Source organism: Chlamydotis macqueenii, chromosome 27 (genome assembly GCF_036417535.1).
Source record: "Chlamydotis macqueenii isolate bChlMac1 chromosome 27, bChlMac1.mat, whole genome shotgun sequence".
Classification (NCBI taxonomy): Eukaryota; Metazoa; Chordata; class Aves; order Otidiformes; family Otididae; genus Chlamydotis; species Chlamydotis macqueenii.
The window spans coordinates 1,553,944-1,572,871 of NC_141582.1; the positions used below are offsets into that span (position 1 = coordinate 1,553,944).

The 18,928-nt window shown below is 42.9% G+C and overlaps 1 protein-coding gene across 1 annotated transcript in view; it reads right to left on the reverse strand.

Moving 5' to 3' along the window:
• Positions 1–4,176: 4,176 nt before the first annotated feature.
• The window catches only part of DOCK5 (dedicator of cytokinesis 5), a 79,915-nt gene continuing 65,163 nt past the window's right edge, over positions 4,177–18,928 (reverse strand). The window contains exons 42-52 of the mRNA XM_086767748.1: positions 18,426–18,507; positions 18,136–18,220; positions 17,281–17,367; positions 16,636–16,812; positions 14,509–14,592; positions 13,561–13,698; positions 13,290–13,456; positions 12,227–12,404; positions 9,766–9,904; positions 7,859–7,974; positions 4,177–5,941 (exon numbers count right to left, since the gene is read on the reverse strand). Coding sequence (XP_086623874.1) covers positions 5,840–5,941; positions 7,859–7,974; positions 9,766–9,904; positions 12,227–12,404; positions 13,290–13,456; positions 13,561–13,698; positions 14,509–14,592; positions 16,636–16,812; positions 17,281–17,367; positions 18,136–18,220; positions 18,426–18,507 — 1,355 coding nt within the window. The 3' untranslated portion in view covers positions 4,177–5,839. The remainder of the gene's footprint in view (positions 5,942–7,858; positions 7,975–9,765; positions 9,905–12,226; positions 12,405–13,289; positions 13,457–13,560; positions 13,699–14,508; positions 14,593–16,635; positions 16,813–17,280; positions 17,368–18,135; positions 18,221–18,425; positions 18,508–18,928) is intronic.

The window sequence follows — 18,928 nt, forward strand, 5'->3', positions numbered from 1 at the left end:
TGCAATTGTGGGCTGAATTTCAGAGCTGCTGAGGACTTACACCTCTTTAGAAAAAACACAAAAACTGCAGACCATGCACATGAAAACACATGTTCAAAGTATGCAGTGACGCACGTCCAGGGATTTCAGTGACAGCCTTCAATCAGAGCAGTCAGACCAATGCTTTCCACCTTCCTCCTCTGTCCTCCTCGGTGTACCCTCTACGGTCCTCATGCACACTGTCCCGAAGGCGCTTCACCATCAACAGGAGCAGAATGAGGTGACCCTCATGTGCTTTTGGAAAGCCCTTCTCCTGCCATGCAATCAACCACATCACATTATTTGTATTTTTTCTTTTTTCTGATTTAGTCCTAGGAAAAGCTCACCCTGGTCCACTAGATAATTTGGTCTGCAGCAGTAAATGTAAGATAGAGAAGTCTTTAATTAAAAGAAAAAATAGAAAGAAGGTAGTAGCAATGGATCAGGAATGTTTTCACTATTAAAAAAGACTACAGTTAAATTACAGACATCTTAAACTTATTATTTCCATTTACAACTATAAAAATAAATAAGGAGAGAAAATCCGAGCCGTTATCACTGCAAGTGTAACTCACTGTTAATCTGTGGGACGTACCCCGGGCTGCACAGTACGAAGGTTGTGAGACAGAGGCAGCTTCTCAAAATCAGCTGCATATACGTTATGGTATTTTCTGCCACTGCAGCTCACAGAGCTGTTCTCACTGGAATCAGTGTCCTTTCCTAATCCAATAATCCACTGAAATGGAAAGCTGTCTGTTTCTCTCTTCCCCTGATGTGGATTAGAGCCTGTAACATTTTTAAAGGAATTTATCACAGCATGACAAATTTTAATTAAAAGCTCCAGAAAACAAGTGTTGAGCATATTTCTCCAAAGAAAAAAAAAAATCCTCTAAAAGACATGAAATTTAACACTAGCTTTGAACAGCACAGCTATGAAATGGGATTAGGTTTTTTCTTCTCTGCAGAGTGGATATTTAACTTTGAGATTTGTTTTATTCCAAACTACGAATTGGGCAGAAACGCTGCTGTTTGCTTTCATTTCTGGTATGCAGAGATGACATCATTATGGACTCTTCTTCTTCCAGTTTAAAAGACATTAGATGACATTTCCAAAAGCACCTCATTAACACGGGAAGATGATTCTCATTTTGCAGACTAAGCGGTGAGACCTTAAATTGTCTCTGAAAATTAAATCTCAGAACTTAAGTCAGGTAGGCACCATTGCAAAGAACAGCACACTTGAAAAAAAAAAAAACAAAACTAAATGAAGGGTCTGGTGGGATGTCTCAGAAGAGTGTGGGCATTTAATTCCACTTAATTAAAATCAGTCAGGCCCCATGCTTATCCACACACTTAAATGCCCAACTGCCTTTAAAAATCCGACACTTAGAAGACAGTGCTTGTTTCTAAAACTGGCACAAAGCCGTAGATCATCGAGGCACAGTACAGAAATCCCATCTCTTACCTCTAAGCAAGCTACGCTGACTTCTATCAGCTAAGAACAGAACTCCTCACCCACCACGGTCGGGAATACAGTTAAGGAACCGCACTCCTGCTTGGAACAGTGTGAGGAGAAATGGAAAGTTCACAGCACTTCAGACTCTAGAAGAAAAAGAACACTAAGGAAAAAAATCCTCCAACCTTAAACCCCTTTTGGCATAGAAAATTTGCCAATGGAAATGCCCAAAATACCTCGGGAAGGGAAATCTCTCCATGCACCAGCTGTTCCTTTCCTCCCAGTCTCCAACTGGCCGGTCAACAAAGGCAGCGAGCAGAAAAGCCTGGATGGTGTGGACAGCCTCCAAGGGAAAGTTTAAGGAACCTGCCAGGTGAGACCGTGCAACTGCAGGCAGAGCATCCAGGAAGGCAGCATCTTCGCTGCTTTTTAAGGAGTTGGCTCTGTACTAAAAGCCAAAGGAACGGCCTGGTGCAGCCACAAAGCACTGAAGGTTCCTAGGCTCCTGCCAGCGCTGGGATGGGATACAGCCACCATCCCGCTCGCTCCCCTCACTCTCCAGGGGACCTCAGCCTCTTGCTAGCTCAGATGTTACCACCTCGGATCAGGATACAGGGAAGACACCAACTTCTCATGTTCCTAATGACTGGGAGCTGCGTGATCCAAGGAAGGAAAGGATAATTAAACACTTAAATGGTACTCTGTTAATAAACCTTATTCTATAAAACTAAAAAAAAAAAAAAAAAAAAAAAAAAAAAGCAGTCAGAACCAAGTCTCCTCAAGTTAAAGAGCATTACATAAAAAGTCATTAAAGATCAGCTGAAAAATTCCTCCCAAGGTCAGACTTCTTCCAGTGACCTCTTTTTGCATGGGCTAGTTTCCTCCTCCAGGAAAAAAAACCCTGATCAATGTACAAGGTACATCTCTGAGTTAAAGTTATTAAAGCAGATCAAACCGGTAAGGAAATAAGACTCAAAAAAAGTCACTTGGAACCAAAAGTACCCAAACCTGACAGCCAGTTTGTTTACCCAGGACAGACAAACCATTAGGGATTCCTGCAAAGTCTCCCTCCTTTCTGCTGACTCAGCAGAGGAGTTAAAAGCAAACCTGCTCTGGAAAGGAACTGCACCTAAGAATAAGGGAACAGGCAGATGAACATGGAGAAAGGCACTGAATTAACCCAGGTGGGGTCAATATGGACTCTTCTACAACTCAGACCACATCCTGCTGTTCTGCCTATAGCAAAATTCTCACCAAAGACAAAAAGTTCTTGTTCAAGTGAAGAGTTTCAGGGGTTCCTTCAGTTCATGTGCGCAGCAGAAGGAAGGCAGTGGTTACAAGGAGAGGAAGAAGTGGACAAGAAGTGAGAGACAGGAAAACCCTACGGTTTTCAAGTCAAGCAGCGTCTACGTCCAAGAACACAGTGTGGAGCTGACAAGTCCTACAACGCACCAGAGAGGGGGTGAACCACGGTTACATCGTCCAGAAAGGTTTCAAAGATTTCTCCGGAGACGGCCACAGCCCAGCAGACAGCTGTACATGTGCTACAGCAAGCGCAACTGAGGATGTATGTGATGTGACTGCAGCGCAGCTTCCAAAACGTCCCCAATCTGTTTCGTGACGTGAATCCAGTATGACCGTTGATGAAAGCAATCTGCTTTAGAGCCACGCAGGCAGCAATGCAAACGCAGCTTCTGCGGGTTTAACGGGAGTCACACTGAAGCCAAAGGAATGTAGAAGGACAAAAGAAAGGACTACTTCAGCCTGAAAAAAAGCACCCCATGGGTTTCATTGGTTTTGTTTTTCCCTGAAAAGGGCTTTGCTGAGAAAAGCTTTCATTAGGCTTAATGAACTTCCATTTCTCAGTAAGGTAATGAAACCCATATAAGCAATGTGAGCAGAACAATGGTGCAGTGGCCTGCAAAAAACCCCAGCCCAACAGTATTTCTATTTACTACCACGAGCAACATCCTCAGCAGAGTTTTTAGTGTCTCCCCAACTTCTGCCAGGCAATCGGAAGCTAAATGACACTGACGGTTAACAAGCAAAACTATTTCCTGCAAGACAGAGCCTGTGACAGAGTCTGCATCAATACCGACAATAAATAAACAGGCCACAAGCTGTAACCAGAAATAACCCTGGATCCAAACTCCTCAGCTAGTCCCTCTTTATGATGAGTTTTAAGGAACTTCAAACTTTTCAAAAAGTTTAAATCTGAACTTTGCAGGCAAGCTCCCGTTTCCCGAGTTCCATAATGAAAGAGAACAAGAAGTGATTTTTTTTTTTTCCCCTTCCCTGGAAAATATCAGAAAAAACTAACAGTCACTCCAAAAGCTATGTTTATAAACAGGCCAGTCACACAGGCTGGGGATGCAAAATCCTCTGAATGTGACAAGAGAGTTGTTCTTACAAATCAAGAAAAACCCAAACTTCACCGGTGTTTCAGCTGCTTGGAATGCGGCACCTCAGGCAGCTGGATAAAGAAAGTTCCAACTACCTAGCTTGAAAAGTAAAGTCCTGCTCCACACAGCAAAACCCAGCTGCTGTAACCGTCTCTGGAGTCATCCAGATCTTCTAAGAGGAGAATGGAGTAGAAATACACTGCAGGAGAATTTTAGACGTGATTGTTTTCTGGCCTAAGCACAGCAGGGCAAGCCCCCCGCCCTGGCGTGCGGCCTTCGACTGAGCTCCAGGACAAGGAGCCCCGAAAGGCGCAAGATGGATCCACCATGGCGATGTCCTGATTTTTACCAGCGAGCTTCCAGCGGGAGCTGCTCAGGCACAAGGGAATGCTGTATCTAAGGCCCATCTAACAATGATATTTGTGTTGAATTTTCAGTCACTACGCAACTGTGAGGACAGGCTATTCTGAGAGAGTGCAACAGCCTTTTTCTGCATGGATCACGTGAATTTAAAAACATTAAAACCTACGATCATGTCATATTTTCTCTATACAAACAGAGAGACTGATGCTGACATCCAGACAGAGCAGTGAATAAATAACTACAAGAAAAACTAAACAGATTATCCTATTCTCCAAGGAAAGAAAAACTGCAAAGAGCTGGAGTAATCCCAGAAACAGGAACATGGGTGGTTAACTGTTAAATCTTTCAGATGCATCCCAGATCTAAATAGCTCCGTGAAGTTCAGTTAACAACCTCGATCAAGGGAGAATATGAAAAAGTGCAATACTGCCACAAACGGGTGCAGGAAAAAAAAGAGAATGAGAATTATTATATTTGTGTGAAGTTGCTCAGCCAAAGTGAAGGTTACAGTAACTGTGAGACTTTGTTTCTGAGGTCAGGATGTATATACAACTCCTTTTGCACACTCCATCCCCTCAAAGTTGCTGATACCAGTACAGCTTCTACTCTTCTAACACATTCACAGGAGAGAACCAACTTTGTACACCCTATTAAAAAGCACAAAAATTAAATATTACATCAAGTCCAAGGGGCAAGCACAAACCAAGCGGGTAACATAATTCAGGGAGGAATATCAAGTGCTCTGAGGCGTTAAAACCAGAATCAGCAGTGGAATTATGACAAAGTACTGGTGAACCTGAACTCTCCATTGGGAGTGAGCAACTGCCACTGCTGGAGCAGAGATGGTGTAAGGCTGAACGTCTGCGCTTCATCTTAAATACATATGAAAAAAACCACTACTTATCCTGCTAACAATGCTCTGCCTGCAATCAAGAATCTTAGGAGACTGAACATCACACATTGGCACCTGACATCTCAGGAGCCGACACTTCACAGCTCAGGAATGGCTGCGATCTGTTTCGCTTCATGCAAATCCGGGCTCAGCTACGCTACAGGGGTTGAAGGAGGGATCTGTGCGTTAAGTACAGCGGTACAGCTGAAATGAACCCATGTGAAAATACTGTAGGACACACAGAGTCACAGAACTGTTTGGGTTGGAAGGGACCTTTAAAGCCCATCCAGTCCAACCCCTCTGCAAGGAGCAGGGACATCTCCAACCAGATCAGGCCACACATCTCATACTGGTATGGCTTATCTTGTTTCAAACACTGGTGCAAATCACTACTGTGACAGATTTACACTAGGAATGAGCTGAAATTGCATCAGTGAAAAAACTCAGGGCAGACAAGACTAAGACGGACAAGAATTCCAGTGGGGTGACTTCTCCTGCTATGTGATTAGTGTCTCGGTACTGGAAAGGTAAACCAGAGGCTGGAAATACAGTCACAACAGTTCCTTTTGGTACTTCCCAAAGAAAACTCCAAGGGGAGCAAATGGAACGGCAGGTGAGCCCACTAGTCCTTAGGGTCGGAGCGCCCCAACACGTCATTTAAGGAAAGGAACAATTTCACTCCAGGCGCTTGCTGTTACGTGATGATCCTCACTGCAATCCTTGCTCTGAAGAGACAACGCTGGATTTTCTGGTTTTTGGGGGTGGAGGGGGAGGTCTGGCTTCACGTCTGCTGGGTAGTGGTGGAGCAACCTGAGAAGATAAAACAAAAACACACAGAAAAATAAAACACTGCTGGCAAGTGAAGACATTTGCTTTACCAAACAAGAAATCCAAAGGGTCCTGTACTACTTGATGTTTCCTTCAGGACCAAATCTTTGAATTTAGCCTCTCAGTAAGTACTACATGCAATTGATCACAGAGGCAAACAGGGACACATACCCAGGAGATAACAGAAGCAGCTATGTTTTCGTTGCTAGAATAGGCTTTAGTTGTGGGTATACTTCAGTTACTTCTGAGTTCTGCAGCCTGACTTGAAGTCACAGCCATTTGCCCCTCTGTCCCAATGTTTGTTTATCAGTAAAATGGCAACAAACGCATTTCCCTCGAGGTTACAAAATTCAGCTATTTTTCATCTTGCTGGCTTGCTGAGTAGAGGCCAAAAGGGTGTAAAATGCTTCCCAGTCACAATGGTACAACAACCTACACAAAATGGTAGCAAGTGCAGTTCTACTAAAGCAAGCCACAGCCTTTCTGCCCAGCACAGGGACTTGAAGGATGTTTCTTGTTCTCGCAGAAAACTGTGCTAGTGGCTTCTCTCAAGTTGCCTCTCTGCTTGTTTTTAAGGGGCATCCCATAAAAAATGAGACGTGAAAGGCCAGGTAAACAAGACACTCGTGTGACTCACCCCTTACTTAGCCAAGACCACTAAAATTTCAGGCCTATTTTAACTGAAGGAGGACAGAGTCAACTTTACAACAACAATAAAGTAACACAAGCCTTCAGAAAACACTTTCACAATCTCTCTTTACAGCCCTTCAAATCATTCTCCTTTGGCTGGAGGCCAAGGCCAATGCTGCAAGCCAGAACATGTTAGTAATTAGTTTTCTTACAAGACTCAAGAGAAGGAGACTCTTTTACTAATCCTCTTCAAGCAGCGACTCCCACAGAATCCCCAGAGCCAGCACATTTCTGCCGTTCACACCACCTACAGCAGCTATGCTGCCCCTTCTCAGAAGCACAGTCAATTCTGACCAAACAAAGGGCAAAGTAGAAAATCTCCCACTTCTCCCAGGCTTCAAGGCTTTATGCCAGTGTCTTATCTCTAACAAAACTACAGGATCAGCTGTTATGTGGTGCTCTTGTGCTGTCAGAGGTAACATTTTGTTAAGTGCGATCATTCTTTAAACTCTCTTTGGTCAAATTCCAGTTTGGCTCGCTGAGGTACGTGTAAATCCTCTTTGCAAACTGGACTAGGGAAGACATCCACCCCTCTCACAGTGACAAAAGGATGCTGTCTGTTGCTGTGCACCGGTTAATAACTACAGTCTCATATCAGAAGCACCTGCGTTTCAAGGGCAGATGAAATGATTCTGACACAGTGACCAGAGTATTTGCACGTTAAGTATCTGCAAGCCATTTGGAATCCCGTAGTATAAGAGAAACATTAGCAATACTGTATTAAAAAAAAAAAAAAAAAAAAAGACAAAGGAAATCAACTTCATGAAATTGAGAAAACGGCTGTGCCTAAGATGTTAATACAACAGATTTTTGAGCTGAGGACTCAAAGGATACATTTATAATTTCTGAAAGCATGTGATATTTTTTCCCTTCTTTTTCAGGGCCAGATTACTGTGCTATTTCACGTTGATCATGTTTTTGAAACTTTTCAATCATTGTGCTTGTTTGTTTTCAATGTATCTTCCCACCCCCACACACAATTTGCCTAACCAAAAACAACACAGTTCCCACTTGAAGAAAGGCACTGCACTTGATCGCCTTCTCTCAAAGCAAAAAACTTTTTACCCTTTTGTGGTTTCAAGGAGTGTACCAGTAAAATGATTAGACAAGTTTCAAGTAGCACCACCCTAGAAGCAGCTTGGAAAATTCCGCTGGTGTCTCTTTCTCAAAAGCTGTTTTCCAAAAAGCTGTCAGCTCTCATTTCCTCACCTCCGCAGAATTCCTCGGGTTGCTGTTCTCATAGGGCTTGCTCTTGGGCGGAGGTGGGGGCGGGGTACTCTGGAAGCTAGCAGTTGCCAATCCATCAGCTTGCAATGAGGGAAAACCTAGAAGCCACAACAATAATAAGAAAAGACATTAAAGTAGGCGGAAAAGGAACGGGAAATGAGACTGAGCATGTAGGATTTTAAGGGAGATTCATTTAATATCTTGTGCTTTTGATCTGCTAGCAGTTCTGTTTTAGCAGCTAAACCTGAATGCATATGTCAGAGTAGAGTCACAGTTGTATCTCCCCTAAGTTCAAAATGCCCAGAAGAGTTCTATCTTCATCAAGTGAACCTAAGCTTTGTGAAAAATGCATGCCTGAGAGAATGGAAAATGGAATCCATTATCACATCTGCAGTGTTCAGTGGGGTTTCCTTTCAGCCTGGGCCTCAACCTGAGAATTCACTTTGATTTTAACTCCGGATGATGGAGTAGATAAGTACACGAACTTCAGAAGAATTCCTGGGAAGCTGTCCTGCTGCTAATGGCAATTAAAAGCACTTGCTAAGTAGAAGAGTGAGGTTTCACAGATCTCTCTTCACACAGTATTCCTGCAATTGTTTCTGTTTCTAGTTGTCTCCCTACCGTGGTGTTTTTTTTTTTAATTTTAATCCTACCACAACAGTTTTATGCTAGTTTAGTTCATTTTCTACGCTGGATTCTAAATTTCTATCCACGTAAGAGGAAGGACAGTCAGGTCTTACACATGAACTTCTGCTCCTTTAAAAAAAGGGCAGTAGGGTGAGAAATGCAATGTCAAGCAACAAAGTTGTCCGTGGTGACACTACAGCTGTCATTTTTCCCTTAGCCATATTTACATGTTGCTTCAGAATTAACTACAGGGCTTACTGGATATGCAAGGAAGGCAACTGTGCAAATTATTCATTTCACAAATTCTTCAAAATAAATTCCTTCTCTTTCAGGTGTAACATTTATTAGCCAAGTCTCCAAGCTGCAGAGCAACTTCTTCCGAAACTTTTTGCCACGTGATGGGAGTTATTGTTCATTAATCAACAAAGCCTTCAGGGCTTGCTCAGAAAATTTAGCCATAGACCTGATCAGAAACACCATGCTGGATCAATGCAGTTCCACCCAGTGATCTCACTGGTGATATTTCTCTCGTATGTGCTGTAACCACCTGACTTGATGCGTTTACAAGCATCCACACTGATGGCACGTGATGTTCACCATGAGGTTTAATACACCTTCCCATAAGTCAATGCAGGAGAAAACAAGAAAAACTGAAAAAGCTAAAACCTGTTCTCTGGAATTAATCTGATATTCTAATTTTAACAAGTGATACATAAGTCAAGTATGACCGCAGTACCTTTGCTAATTCTGTTATCTGACAAAAATATCTACAAACATTAACAGCCCAGAGTCACTTTCTATAGAATCACAGAATGGTTTGGGTTGGAAGGGACCTTCAAAGGTCATCTAGTCCAACCCCCCTGCCAGGAGCAGGGACATCTCCAACCAGATCAGGTTGCTCAGAGCCCCGTCCAGCCTGGCCTTGAACGTTTCCAGGGATGGGGCATCCACCACCTCTCTGGGCAACCTGGCTGCTCCACCACCCTCAGTGGAAAAAATTTTTCCTAATATCTAATCTAAATCTACCTCCCTCTATTTTGAAACCATTACCTCTAGTCCTGTCACACCTGGCCCTGCTGAACAGTCTCTCCCCATCTTTCCTGCAGCCCCCTTTAGGCACTGGAAGACTATGAACTACTTCAGAGCAGTTGCTCCCTCCCTCTCCCCCTCCCCCGTTGGTTATCCCAGCAAATATGCAATAATTCCTACTACTGCAGATACTGCCCTGAAGGATTTGGCAATTTCTGTGTGACAGAACTTACTTTGGGTTCTTGGGGTTTTGGGAGTGATGGGTGGCGGGCTGAGAGGTGTTGACTGCTGGAGTGAAGAACCCTGAAGCAAAGTCAGTCTGTTGTCTCCTAATTGAAGACTCTTTGGCCTTTGTGCTTTTCCTGATATGCCCTGGTTGAAACAAAGAGTAAAGAAAACTTTCAGAAGTCAGCAAGGTTGCTGCACACGTATCAGGTAGTCAGAGCTGTCACAAAGGCATCAATATGCTCCAGAAAAGCTGCGTGCAAGACAGAAAGGTGCGTTCAGGTGAAACGTAAAAGTGAAACCACAGCACTGGCTAAGCCACGTCAAAAGGCATATGCTGTGCTCCTGTGACACGGCCAGTTTTCCGTGGGACCTTACGGACCAGGTAGCAATAGTAAACTGTTTTTCATGACCTCAGTGTATTAACTAAGAAGGGAAGACATCAAGCTGAAAAATTGCTGCATTTGACTAGCAGTTCTGTGAACAAGTTTGGGGGAAAACAAGTCTTTCCAAGAAGGAAAAAAAGGAAATTCTGAGTGCAAGTCAGGACTGCGAGTATCATCCAGCTCCTCGGGGCTGTGAAACAAGTCTTCAGGCTTTGAGGAGCAAATCCCTTGCATCTGGGACTCGGGAGATGATGTTCCAGTTTCTTCCAGCGTCCCGTGTGTCCTCTGTGCTCTTCACTCCAATCATGAGGCCATCTGAACATGGTCCCAAGGGGCCAGTGCATTAATATTATGGTCCTTTTAAATATGAGTTTATTGCTTTACAGAGAAGGCTGTCACTTACACATCTAATTAAACTCACTGGGGTCTTTTAGAGATCACTTCTCCATCACTGAGTAGTTCAGTAATTCTCACTGCACAGAAGGGACCACACATTGGTGTACAGTGAATATAAAACTTCTAAAGACGAAGGCTGCTGGACATACCGCGAGCCTTTGCTTCCCTCTGGCTTTCTAGCTCTCTAGCAGCTCAGTCAAGAGCTGCATAAAACCAGTTTGTCCAATTCTTGAGCTGTACTATGCAGCTTTGGAACGGCCCAGCTAGAAAAAACAGCTTTCTTTGTACTTTACAGTGTTCTTAAGCACGAATATAACCCTGAACTGCTCACCCGCTTCAGTAAGCTGATCATACATGTCATTTGCCCTCAGAGATATGGGGTCAGAAGGGAGGGCAAGCATTCTGTTTTGCACCTCTCAGCTCTCTGCAACGCCAAGTCTTGGACAGACATGCCTTGCTGTCCTAGTGAACGGGTCAATACAAATGGGCTTTCTCCCAGACCTCTTCCCTCCAGTTTCACTTAAAGTGATCGGTAGCCAACACCACAATGTGCAGGTTAAACCCATTTAATTTAATGGCAGCTCTTCCAGAGGCCAGACCTCCTGTACCTCTAATATTTACAAACCTAGACCTTCCTCTTGAGTGGACAGCCTGTCAATACCAAATGACACGATTCTAGAATCACAGCTCCTCTTTTCATAAATATTCTGCAGGCTCCAAGCACTGGCAGCATCATTCAGATTTGATGAGAATTCCTGAGTATATAGCAGCATAACCTGTTCCTGCCAGATTCAGCCAAGACCTTGGGAGAGAAAGGGAAATAGAGCTCCTCGTGTTCTCTCATTATTTACACAGCCTGTGTTAAGTCACATCAGTATCACTGGGCCACCAACTTAAATACTCACACGCCTAATTCTTGCATACTCTCTGACAGTGTAACATAATCTTTGCATAAATCAGGAGAATACTCCAAGGTCATACAGCTCCACTTTTGGACTGAAACTCATCCATTTGTGTTAAGAGAACATTCTGAATCCCACTGTCAACCTTAATGCCTAACAGTCTCCAATACATTTCTCATTGCAACACTCCTGTGGGGGTACAGTTTCTCTTTTATTCCTCTTTTGCAAATAATTTGCTCAAGGATTAAACACTCCTGCCCTCACGCAGGAGGTCTGGAGCAGAGCACAGACTAGAAGCAGCAGTTTTCCATAGTCCCAAGCTGGTGACCTAACTACCAGACCATCTTTTTTCAACTCCCCATTCTAACTGATCTTCACATTGCAGTACGTTTGATGCTGACTGACAGCTGCTGAACATCTGGCTTGCCAGCTGGATTTTTGAGTGGGTTATCAGTATCTGCTCGCTCCAACAAAAACAGAACAACTCTGCATGGTGCTGAGTGCATCACGCAGTCCTCCGCTCCTACAACAAATGAGGGCACTGACCACCTAGATGAAACATCAGTGCCTCACGCTTCCTGTTTGTACCTTAAGCCAAACTGCAGTTTGGTCTGTGACACAAGTTTTCCAAATAAAAAGGCAAGAATTACTCAGATGACCAAGGCTTTCGGTATTTGAACCCCTCCCACTATTTAATGAAGTTTCCAATGACAAGCATGGCTGAAAGCAACGGGAACACTAAAATCTCCTGCTGTGGATTTTATTATTGCGATTATTATTTTTACCATTTTGGAAGTCAGTTCCGTTTCTGGCTCCTTCTCTACAATAACCTGAGACTTGCTAATACTCCAGTCCTTCCGCTTGAGTTTGCTAATCCGGTTATCACCATCATCTTTCATGGGCAGTTCCTCAGCTCTGGAAGCTGTTGATATTCTTCTCTCCAAGAGGGGCTCCAGAATAGATCTATAGCCCAAACCAAAAGAGTGAAAAAACACAAAGCATTAGTCCATCAGACATTTAAAGCACTACCTTTTAAAATAACTTAGTTTGCATGAGATTATTGTGAAAAATTGAGTTATGACCATGGAATTTTCAGTGAGATTTGTGCTCCTAAGTTACCCTAGCAATTTGAGTATTATGCCTTACATACAAAGTATGATGTACTTGCAGAGGGAGCCAGACCTGCATTTTATGCTGAACCCTGCCACCAAGTCTGCTGTGTGACTTTGTGTGGTGGTCAGACAGTGTCTTTGGTCTCATTAACAACAACTCGTATCATCAGAGTGTTTTTATCAACATTCTTCACACACGAAATCCAAAACACACTGGCTACTGAGAGGAAAATTAACTCCATCCCTGCTGAAACCAGGACACTTTGAGAAAGCCACCTAGACTGCCTGGTTATCACAGTTGTGAACTAGATGTACAGAGAAGTGGCATCAGAAAATGTTTTCATATGTGACAACTCCTTTTAACGCCATGCATGCAACTGCAAACAGGTAGGTGGAACGAGGACCATCTAAAACTAAATCATCTTGTAGTATCTTACACCTCTGTTTTCCAGAATTCCTGGGAAACAAAAATAGCATGCATGTGAAATGCACTGCCTCTTCAGTATCGTTGGAACTCCAAAGACAGACAGTCGCGGGTTCAATTCCCAGAACTATCCCTAGCTGTGCTTCAAATTCCCTATCTGTAGAATAGAAAACCAACATTGGCCTCCATTTAAAGTTTTAAATGTGTAGGTATCGCTATTGTGTATGGAATAGATCTTCATTTTAAGACTAACTCATTCTGGCAAAGGCATATCCAACTCTTGTAAATCACAAGTAAAGGCTGATTACTAACCCATCTGAACTGGGCCTGGAGGAAGTGCTATCAGATGATGTGGAAGATGTAGAGACCACAGAAGATGCCACAGATGTGACAGAGAGGCGTCTCAGCGTGGAAGACATGATATAGGGCAACACGACAGAGCCCGACCTGCTCGGTTTCCTTTCCGTGAGGGAGGGAGGCTGCAGACAAACATGTTTGGGATAATTCACGTAACACTCACAAGTGGAAAAGGGGAAAGTTGTGTTTCTTTAAGGCAAAACACTAAACAACCAGGTACGCTTACCAAAGTTATCACGCCATACTGCTTCTCCACCTTCTTCTTCAGCTCTTTGAAGCAGGCTGTCAGTCTGTCATGCAGAGGCTTCAGCTGTTCCGTCAGCTTCTCACCATGGATCCTAATCCCTTCTGCCAACAATGGCATCTGAAAGGAGGAACAAAATTAAACTACAAAAGGACAAACCAGCTCTTCTCTTCCAAGAAGGAATTTTCCATGCATGTTACACATCTTAGATACAATCAAAGGACTTAAAGCAATGTGTTTTAAGCTTGCAGAGGCAATAAAAGCCATCGTACGGTAAGGAAGCTCAGCTACTGACTCAACTTGTGACACTATAGTAACTTGACTGTTCATTTGAGCTTCGTGTGTTCAAGAAACATGAACAGTTTCCCCATCTACACCTATGGTCCTCTCTTCGCCACTCAGATTCCATATTCTGCTTTGGCAAACACAGCGTGTTAAGTGTTGGAGTGTCACTTCTTAGCCCCCACAGCTGTGTGATTGTGAGGGAGCTTTAATTGGGCTCTGTTCTGTGGAAATATGTAAAACCTGGTCTGCAGGGATGCCATTTGAACTACAAGAAAACAGGGCAAATTTTCATTGCTATGCAGGTCAAAATAGACAACTTTCAATGGTCAGACTGACAAAACATCAGCTCTGATGACTTCATGATAAGGTAAGAGATATTTTGTTGCACTCACAAAGGAAAACAATCTATGCCACACTGGCAAATATTCCAGAATAACATTTCAGAGCAACACGAGGTATGTGGAACATTCTAAGCCACAATTCTAGAACACAGCAGTTTCCTTAAAATAAAAAAAAAATTGTAGGCATATTCAGATTGTTCTTATAGCATTTATCTGCATCAAATCTCAAAAAAAAAAAAAAACAATGCCGGCAAAACCACCTGCACTCACACATAGTGCTTCCCAGTTTTTCCCAATACGATACCTGTAAAGCAATTAGTTGCTTAAGCAGTTCAATTTTATCTTGATCTTCAGGATGTTCTTGAACATACTTCTCTGTGAAAAAGGCCTGAAAGCAAAGAGCAAAGATGATACAGGCACTACATGGCTTTCACAGCTAACTCTGTACTTTAAAAGCCATTAACTGGCATTATTCCTTACAGCAAAGTTTGCTTTAAATATCTCCCTGACACAAAGCTGAGGGATAAAGATTCATTTGTTGAGAACTGTGAAGAAAAGAGACTTTTTGTAAAAAAAAAAAAAACAAACCCAAATTTTACTGTTTTTTTTCAGTGAACATTGATATGGTAAAAAAAAAATTACTTTGTCAGAAGGGTTTTCTTCAATTCCAATTCCCTTCTCATAACACCGTACTGATTCAAACAACCAAGGCTGCATTACTTGTAGCTCAAACCCAAGTAGCAGACCCAGCCTCTGAGTTCCCACTTCAGAAAGTCCCTTTCATGTTTGGCATTCAGTGACCTGCAGCACACAATAACATGTGAACAACCCCAGTTGCAAAACCGTGAACACGGCATCTCCCGCCTGCAATTTCCTTCGGCTCTCTGATTTAAGACCCCAAGTACAACATTTTCACATGGGGCTCGTTAGGAAGATTCAGTAGAAATGAAGACTGTGTTGAGTTGGACTCAAACACCTTTAGCCTACACTCCTTACGTGTTTACCTTCAACCAACAGAATCTGGTATCGGTTTAGAGTCAAACAAACACAAGTACACTTTCCTGGACCGAAGCCTTAAAATCATGCCAATTCCCGTTATGTGCTGCAGTGTATTGCATGGAAATGTATCACAATTCCTGGTCAGCAGAATTTAATTTTTCTTTTTTTTCCTAGATAAAAATCCCTAATAATTTTTCATTTGCTTTTAAAATGCATCTCTGATCTGTTTCAGCCTCGGCATGTATTTCTTAGTCCTGCTTTCCATTAACTGGACTGTATGCACAAGTGTTTATGGGCCTAGCGGTACGATTCCGAAAAAGGCTGATGTCAACAGAAGGTTAGCCTGTGAAAGGACTGCCAGGTAGGTCCCAGTGGATTTTTCTTGAAAGTGTTTAATTATTGCAAGAAGAAAAGCGCATGTTAAAAATGCAGACTTTGGCTTTTGGCTATAACGAAACAATTAAAACTCAAGATTTTAGCCGCCCACAAAAGCCAAATGTTCTGTACTGATCTTCAGTTGAAATAGGAAAATATGAACCAGAAATGAGTATTTCCAGATGTGGTCACAGATACTTTGTGTTTCCTAGTTTTAACTGCTTTCCCACTTTCGTAATTCTAAACTTTATGTCAACCTTAATTCATAAAATGTGAAGACTTAGGGCCAAATTTGGTCCTGGCAAAGCATGCAAACTCCTCTGGAATCAGCAGAGTTAGACCCCAGATAGATCAGACCCTCTCCCGTTCTACTTTTGCACTTCATTTTATGTGACTGGAACACATCTGAGAAGAATTAAATCTGTTTTAACACCATCCTTTCAGCTTATGGAAATAAGCAATGTATTTTGTGCTGGGAATACCATCATTAGATACTGGGAATGGACAGCTCAAGTTAAACATCCCGAAAAAGAAGAACATCCACTGTTCAACTGAAGTCAACTGAATAAGCCTGGATAGGATATACTGCTTTTTTTTCCTGAAATACCTGCTCTTTGCTGCAAGACTCCAGATTATCTGCGGGAAAGAGGAACCCTCCTTTGCCTTACCATTTTATATTAATACAACGGAGAAACGCTGGCTCTTTTGCTTTTGTTTGTTACTTGCACCGTTCATTGGGCTGACCAAGCACCCCAATGCCCCCACGAGGAAAGATCACATTACCACCACCACTGTAATCGAGGCCCAAAAGAGCTGAGTCATTCATCTCTGTGGCGATACATAGCACTAAAACTTATCAGTAACAGCAGGAGGATCTTCCACCTTGCAATCCAGTGGAAATCTCTTATATTTGTTCTTTTCTTCACTTCTTGACACAGATACAGAATGCACTATGTCTGAGTAACAGCTGAAATCTGAGCTCGAGTTTCTCATGTTTCAATCCAGCTCTTCAACACTGCAGAAATCGGACTGAGCTACAGGTAAATGTGAAAAAGACCTTTTCATAGTTGGTGTATCCACCCATGACAGCTGGGTCCACAATCCCATTCAGGAGCATAGAGAGAGGGTGTATGGGAAGACTCCGGTCCCAGACGTGCTGCTGGACAATGTTGCTGATTTTCTCATTGGTTAGCTCCATCGTTTCTATGGCGTTCTCCAAGGGGCTGATCTCTTCCTGATGGAAAGAAGAGACAGAATAAACCTTCATTTGCCTCCGCTGAATGTAAAGTTAAATAATTCCTTGTATATGAGTGGGAACCCAATACTTTCAGCAGAGGATATTGGACCCCCTATGCTAACTATCTTGCCATTCAGAGATGAATGCAAGAACGATCCTATACCTTCACCTGAAGGAACAACAGCTTAGGACCTGGCTGCTGACTGTGGAGTATGGTACAGGAGTAACCACTCTCCCAAGCCTTATACAGTCAACGTAGAACTTTGCTGCCTTGGGTAGAGCTGTCTGCAAAATGGCATAAAAAACCAGGCACGTCAAAGAAGATACACTTTTGCTTTTATCTAAAGGAGAAGTTATGGTGTGCCACATCCAACAGTGGAAGGACTAGCAGCCCAAACTGTTGCAAGATTCTTTACCTCACAAAAGATTCGAGGGGTCGAGACCCAGTCCATAAGCAGAACTCACCGTTGTAATCTGTTTGACTTCAAACCACTTGAGGATGCCGGGAAATGAATAAGCTGTCGTGTAGGTTGTCCTTTCTATCCACATATTCTAGTTAGAGAAGGAAAAAATTCTAAGATGTAAAGAAAATACTGGTCTTGCAATTCAGTTCTCTTCTGCAGTAGAGTACGAAACCAGGCTTCCAGCACTAGCTGGTGGGATTTACACAGTGACTTTCACCTTCACTAACTGGGATGGAATCCAGCATTGTGGGCAACAAATACCACCTCTGCTATTTAAATGGTATCAACAACAGCAGCAGTAGGCTGTTGTCTTCCATGTGGACCACCACTAGCAGGACCACGATTATGGCATACTTAGCCAGAATTATATACAACATGCCCAACAGCATCCCTCACAGGCAGCAAGGAAACATGCTATTACACGACATCCAAGGCTAACTCTCCACTGCAAATCTTCAAAGCTGGCCTGAAGTTGAATGGATCCTTTATGGTTAGAGGCTGGCCTCCTTAAGGACAGCTACATCATGCACGACCTACCAGACACACAGCTGCACTCTGTAGGAAGCTGCAGTTAGGCAGCACAATATTTATGGATCCTAGATCAAGGATTTTGAGCATTACAACTTAAGGTATGGAGCCTTTGACATTATCACATGGGCTTTACGTAAAGATTGCAATGTGAAGTTCAGCCCTTTGCCTCTCCTACACTTTAATAGAAAAACTCCATTGCAACAGGTGAAGGAAAAAAATTGACAGTGCTGTTCAAAATGTCACCAACAAAATAAATACATGAACAGAAGTGTTTTCTCATAGCACAGTCACCCAAGCCAGCTGGCATCAAAAGCAAAGGACTCACAGCAAACTCGTTGTCCGGATCTTTTTCCCCTTTCCTGACTGGTCGGGAGTGCGTGAACTGCTGTACCTCATTTGCTCTGTAGTAGCTAGAGAAAGAAGCAGAGTAAACGGTGAGTTTTCTCACCTCCCATCCTCCTCACATAAATGTTCTTCTCTTTCCTCTCAAAACCAAGCAAGTTTAAACTGGACTGTGAAACAAATTTACAGAAGACACCAAGGCACTCCACCTTGTGCCTAGCCTAGCTGAGAAAAATACAGAGGAAGTGTTGAGGTAAAAGGAAGAGAAATTACTTTAAGATCTGTTCAGGAACAGGTTTATCTTTATAGTTAGGTGGCAGGTTCATCACAGGCTTCACAATAAAGCACTGCACATCTGAGCAGCTACAGTTAAGGATGAAAAACTATGAATCCTTTTGGGAAAACAGGAGAGGGAGAGAAATACCCTTCCTTTTTTCACCAAATGTCAAACTTCTCAACAATCCCCTGTGCTCTTGTAATGTTTGAAGAAAAATACTTAGCAGTTCATAGACAATCACAGGCATTATATTGCTTCTTGTAGTTTGTATGCTACTCACGAACTAAAATCCCACAAAGATAACGGCTGTACGAATACTTCCAACTACTGGAATTCCCCGGTGAAATGCTTGGGAAGCCTGGGTGCTACTGAATTCTACTTTGGGGACAAGAGAACAAGAATCTGCACTAGCTTCTGTAATGCATGCATCTGTGTCTTCTCTCTCCCACATCACCCCACAGTTATTTCTCAGATTCTTCCAGTACAGTGAAGCAAATAT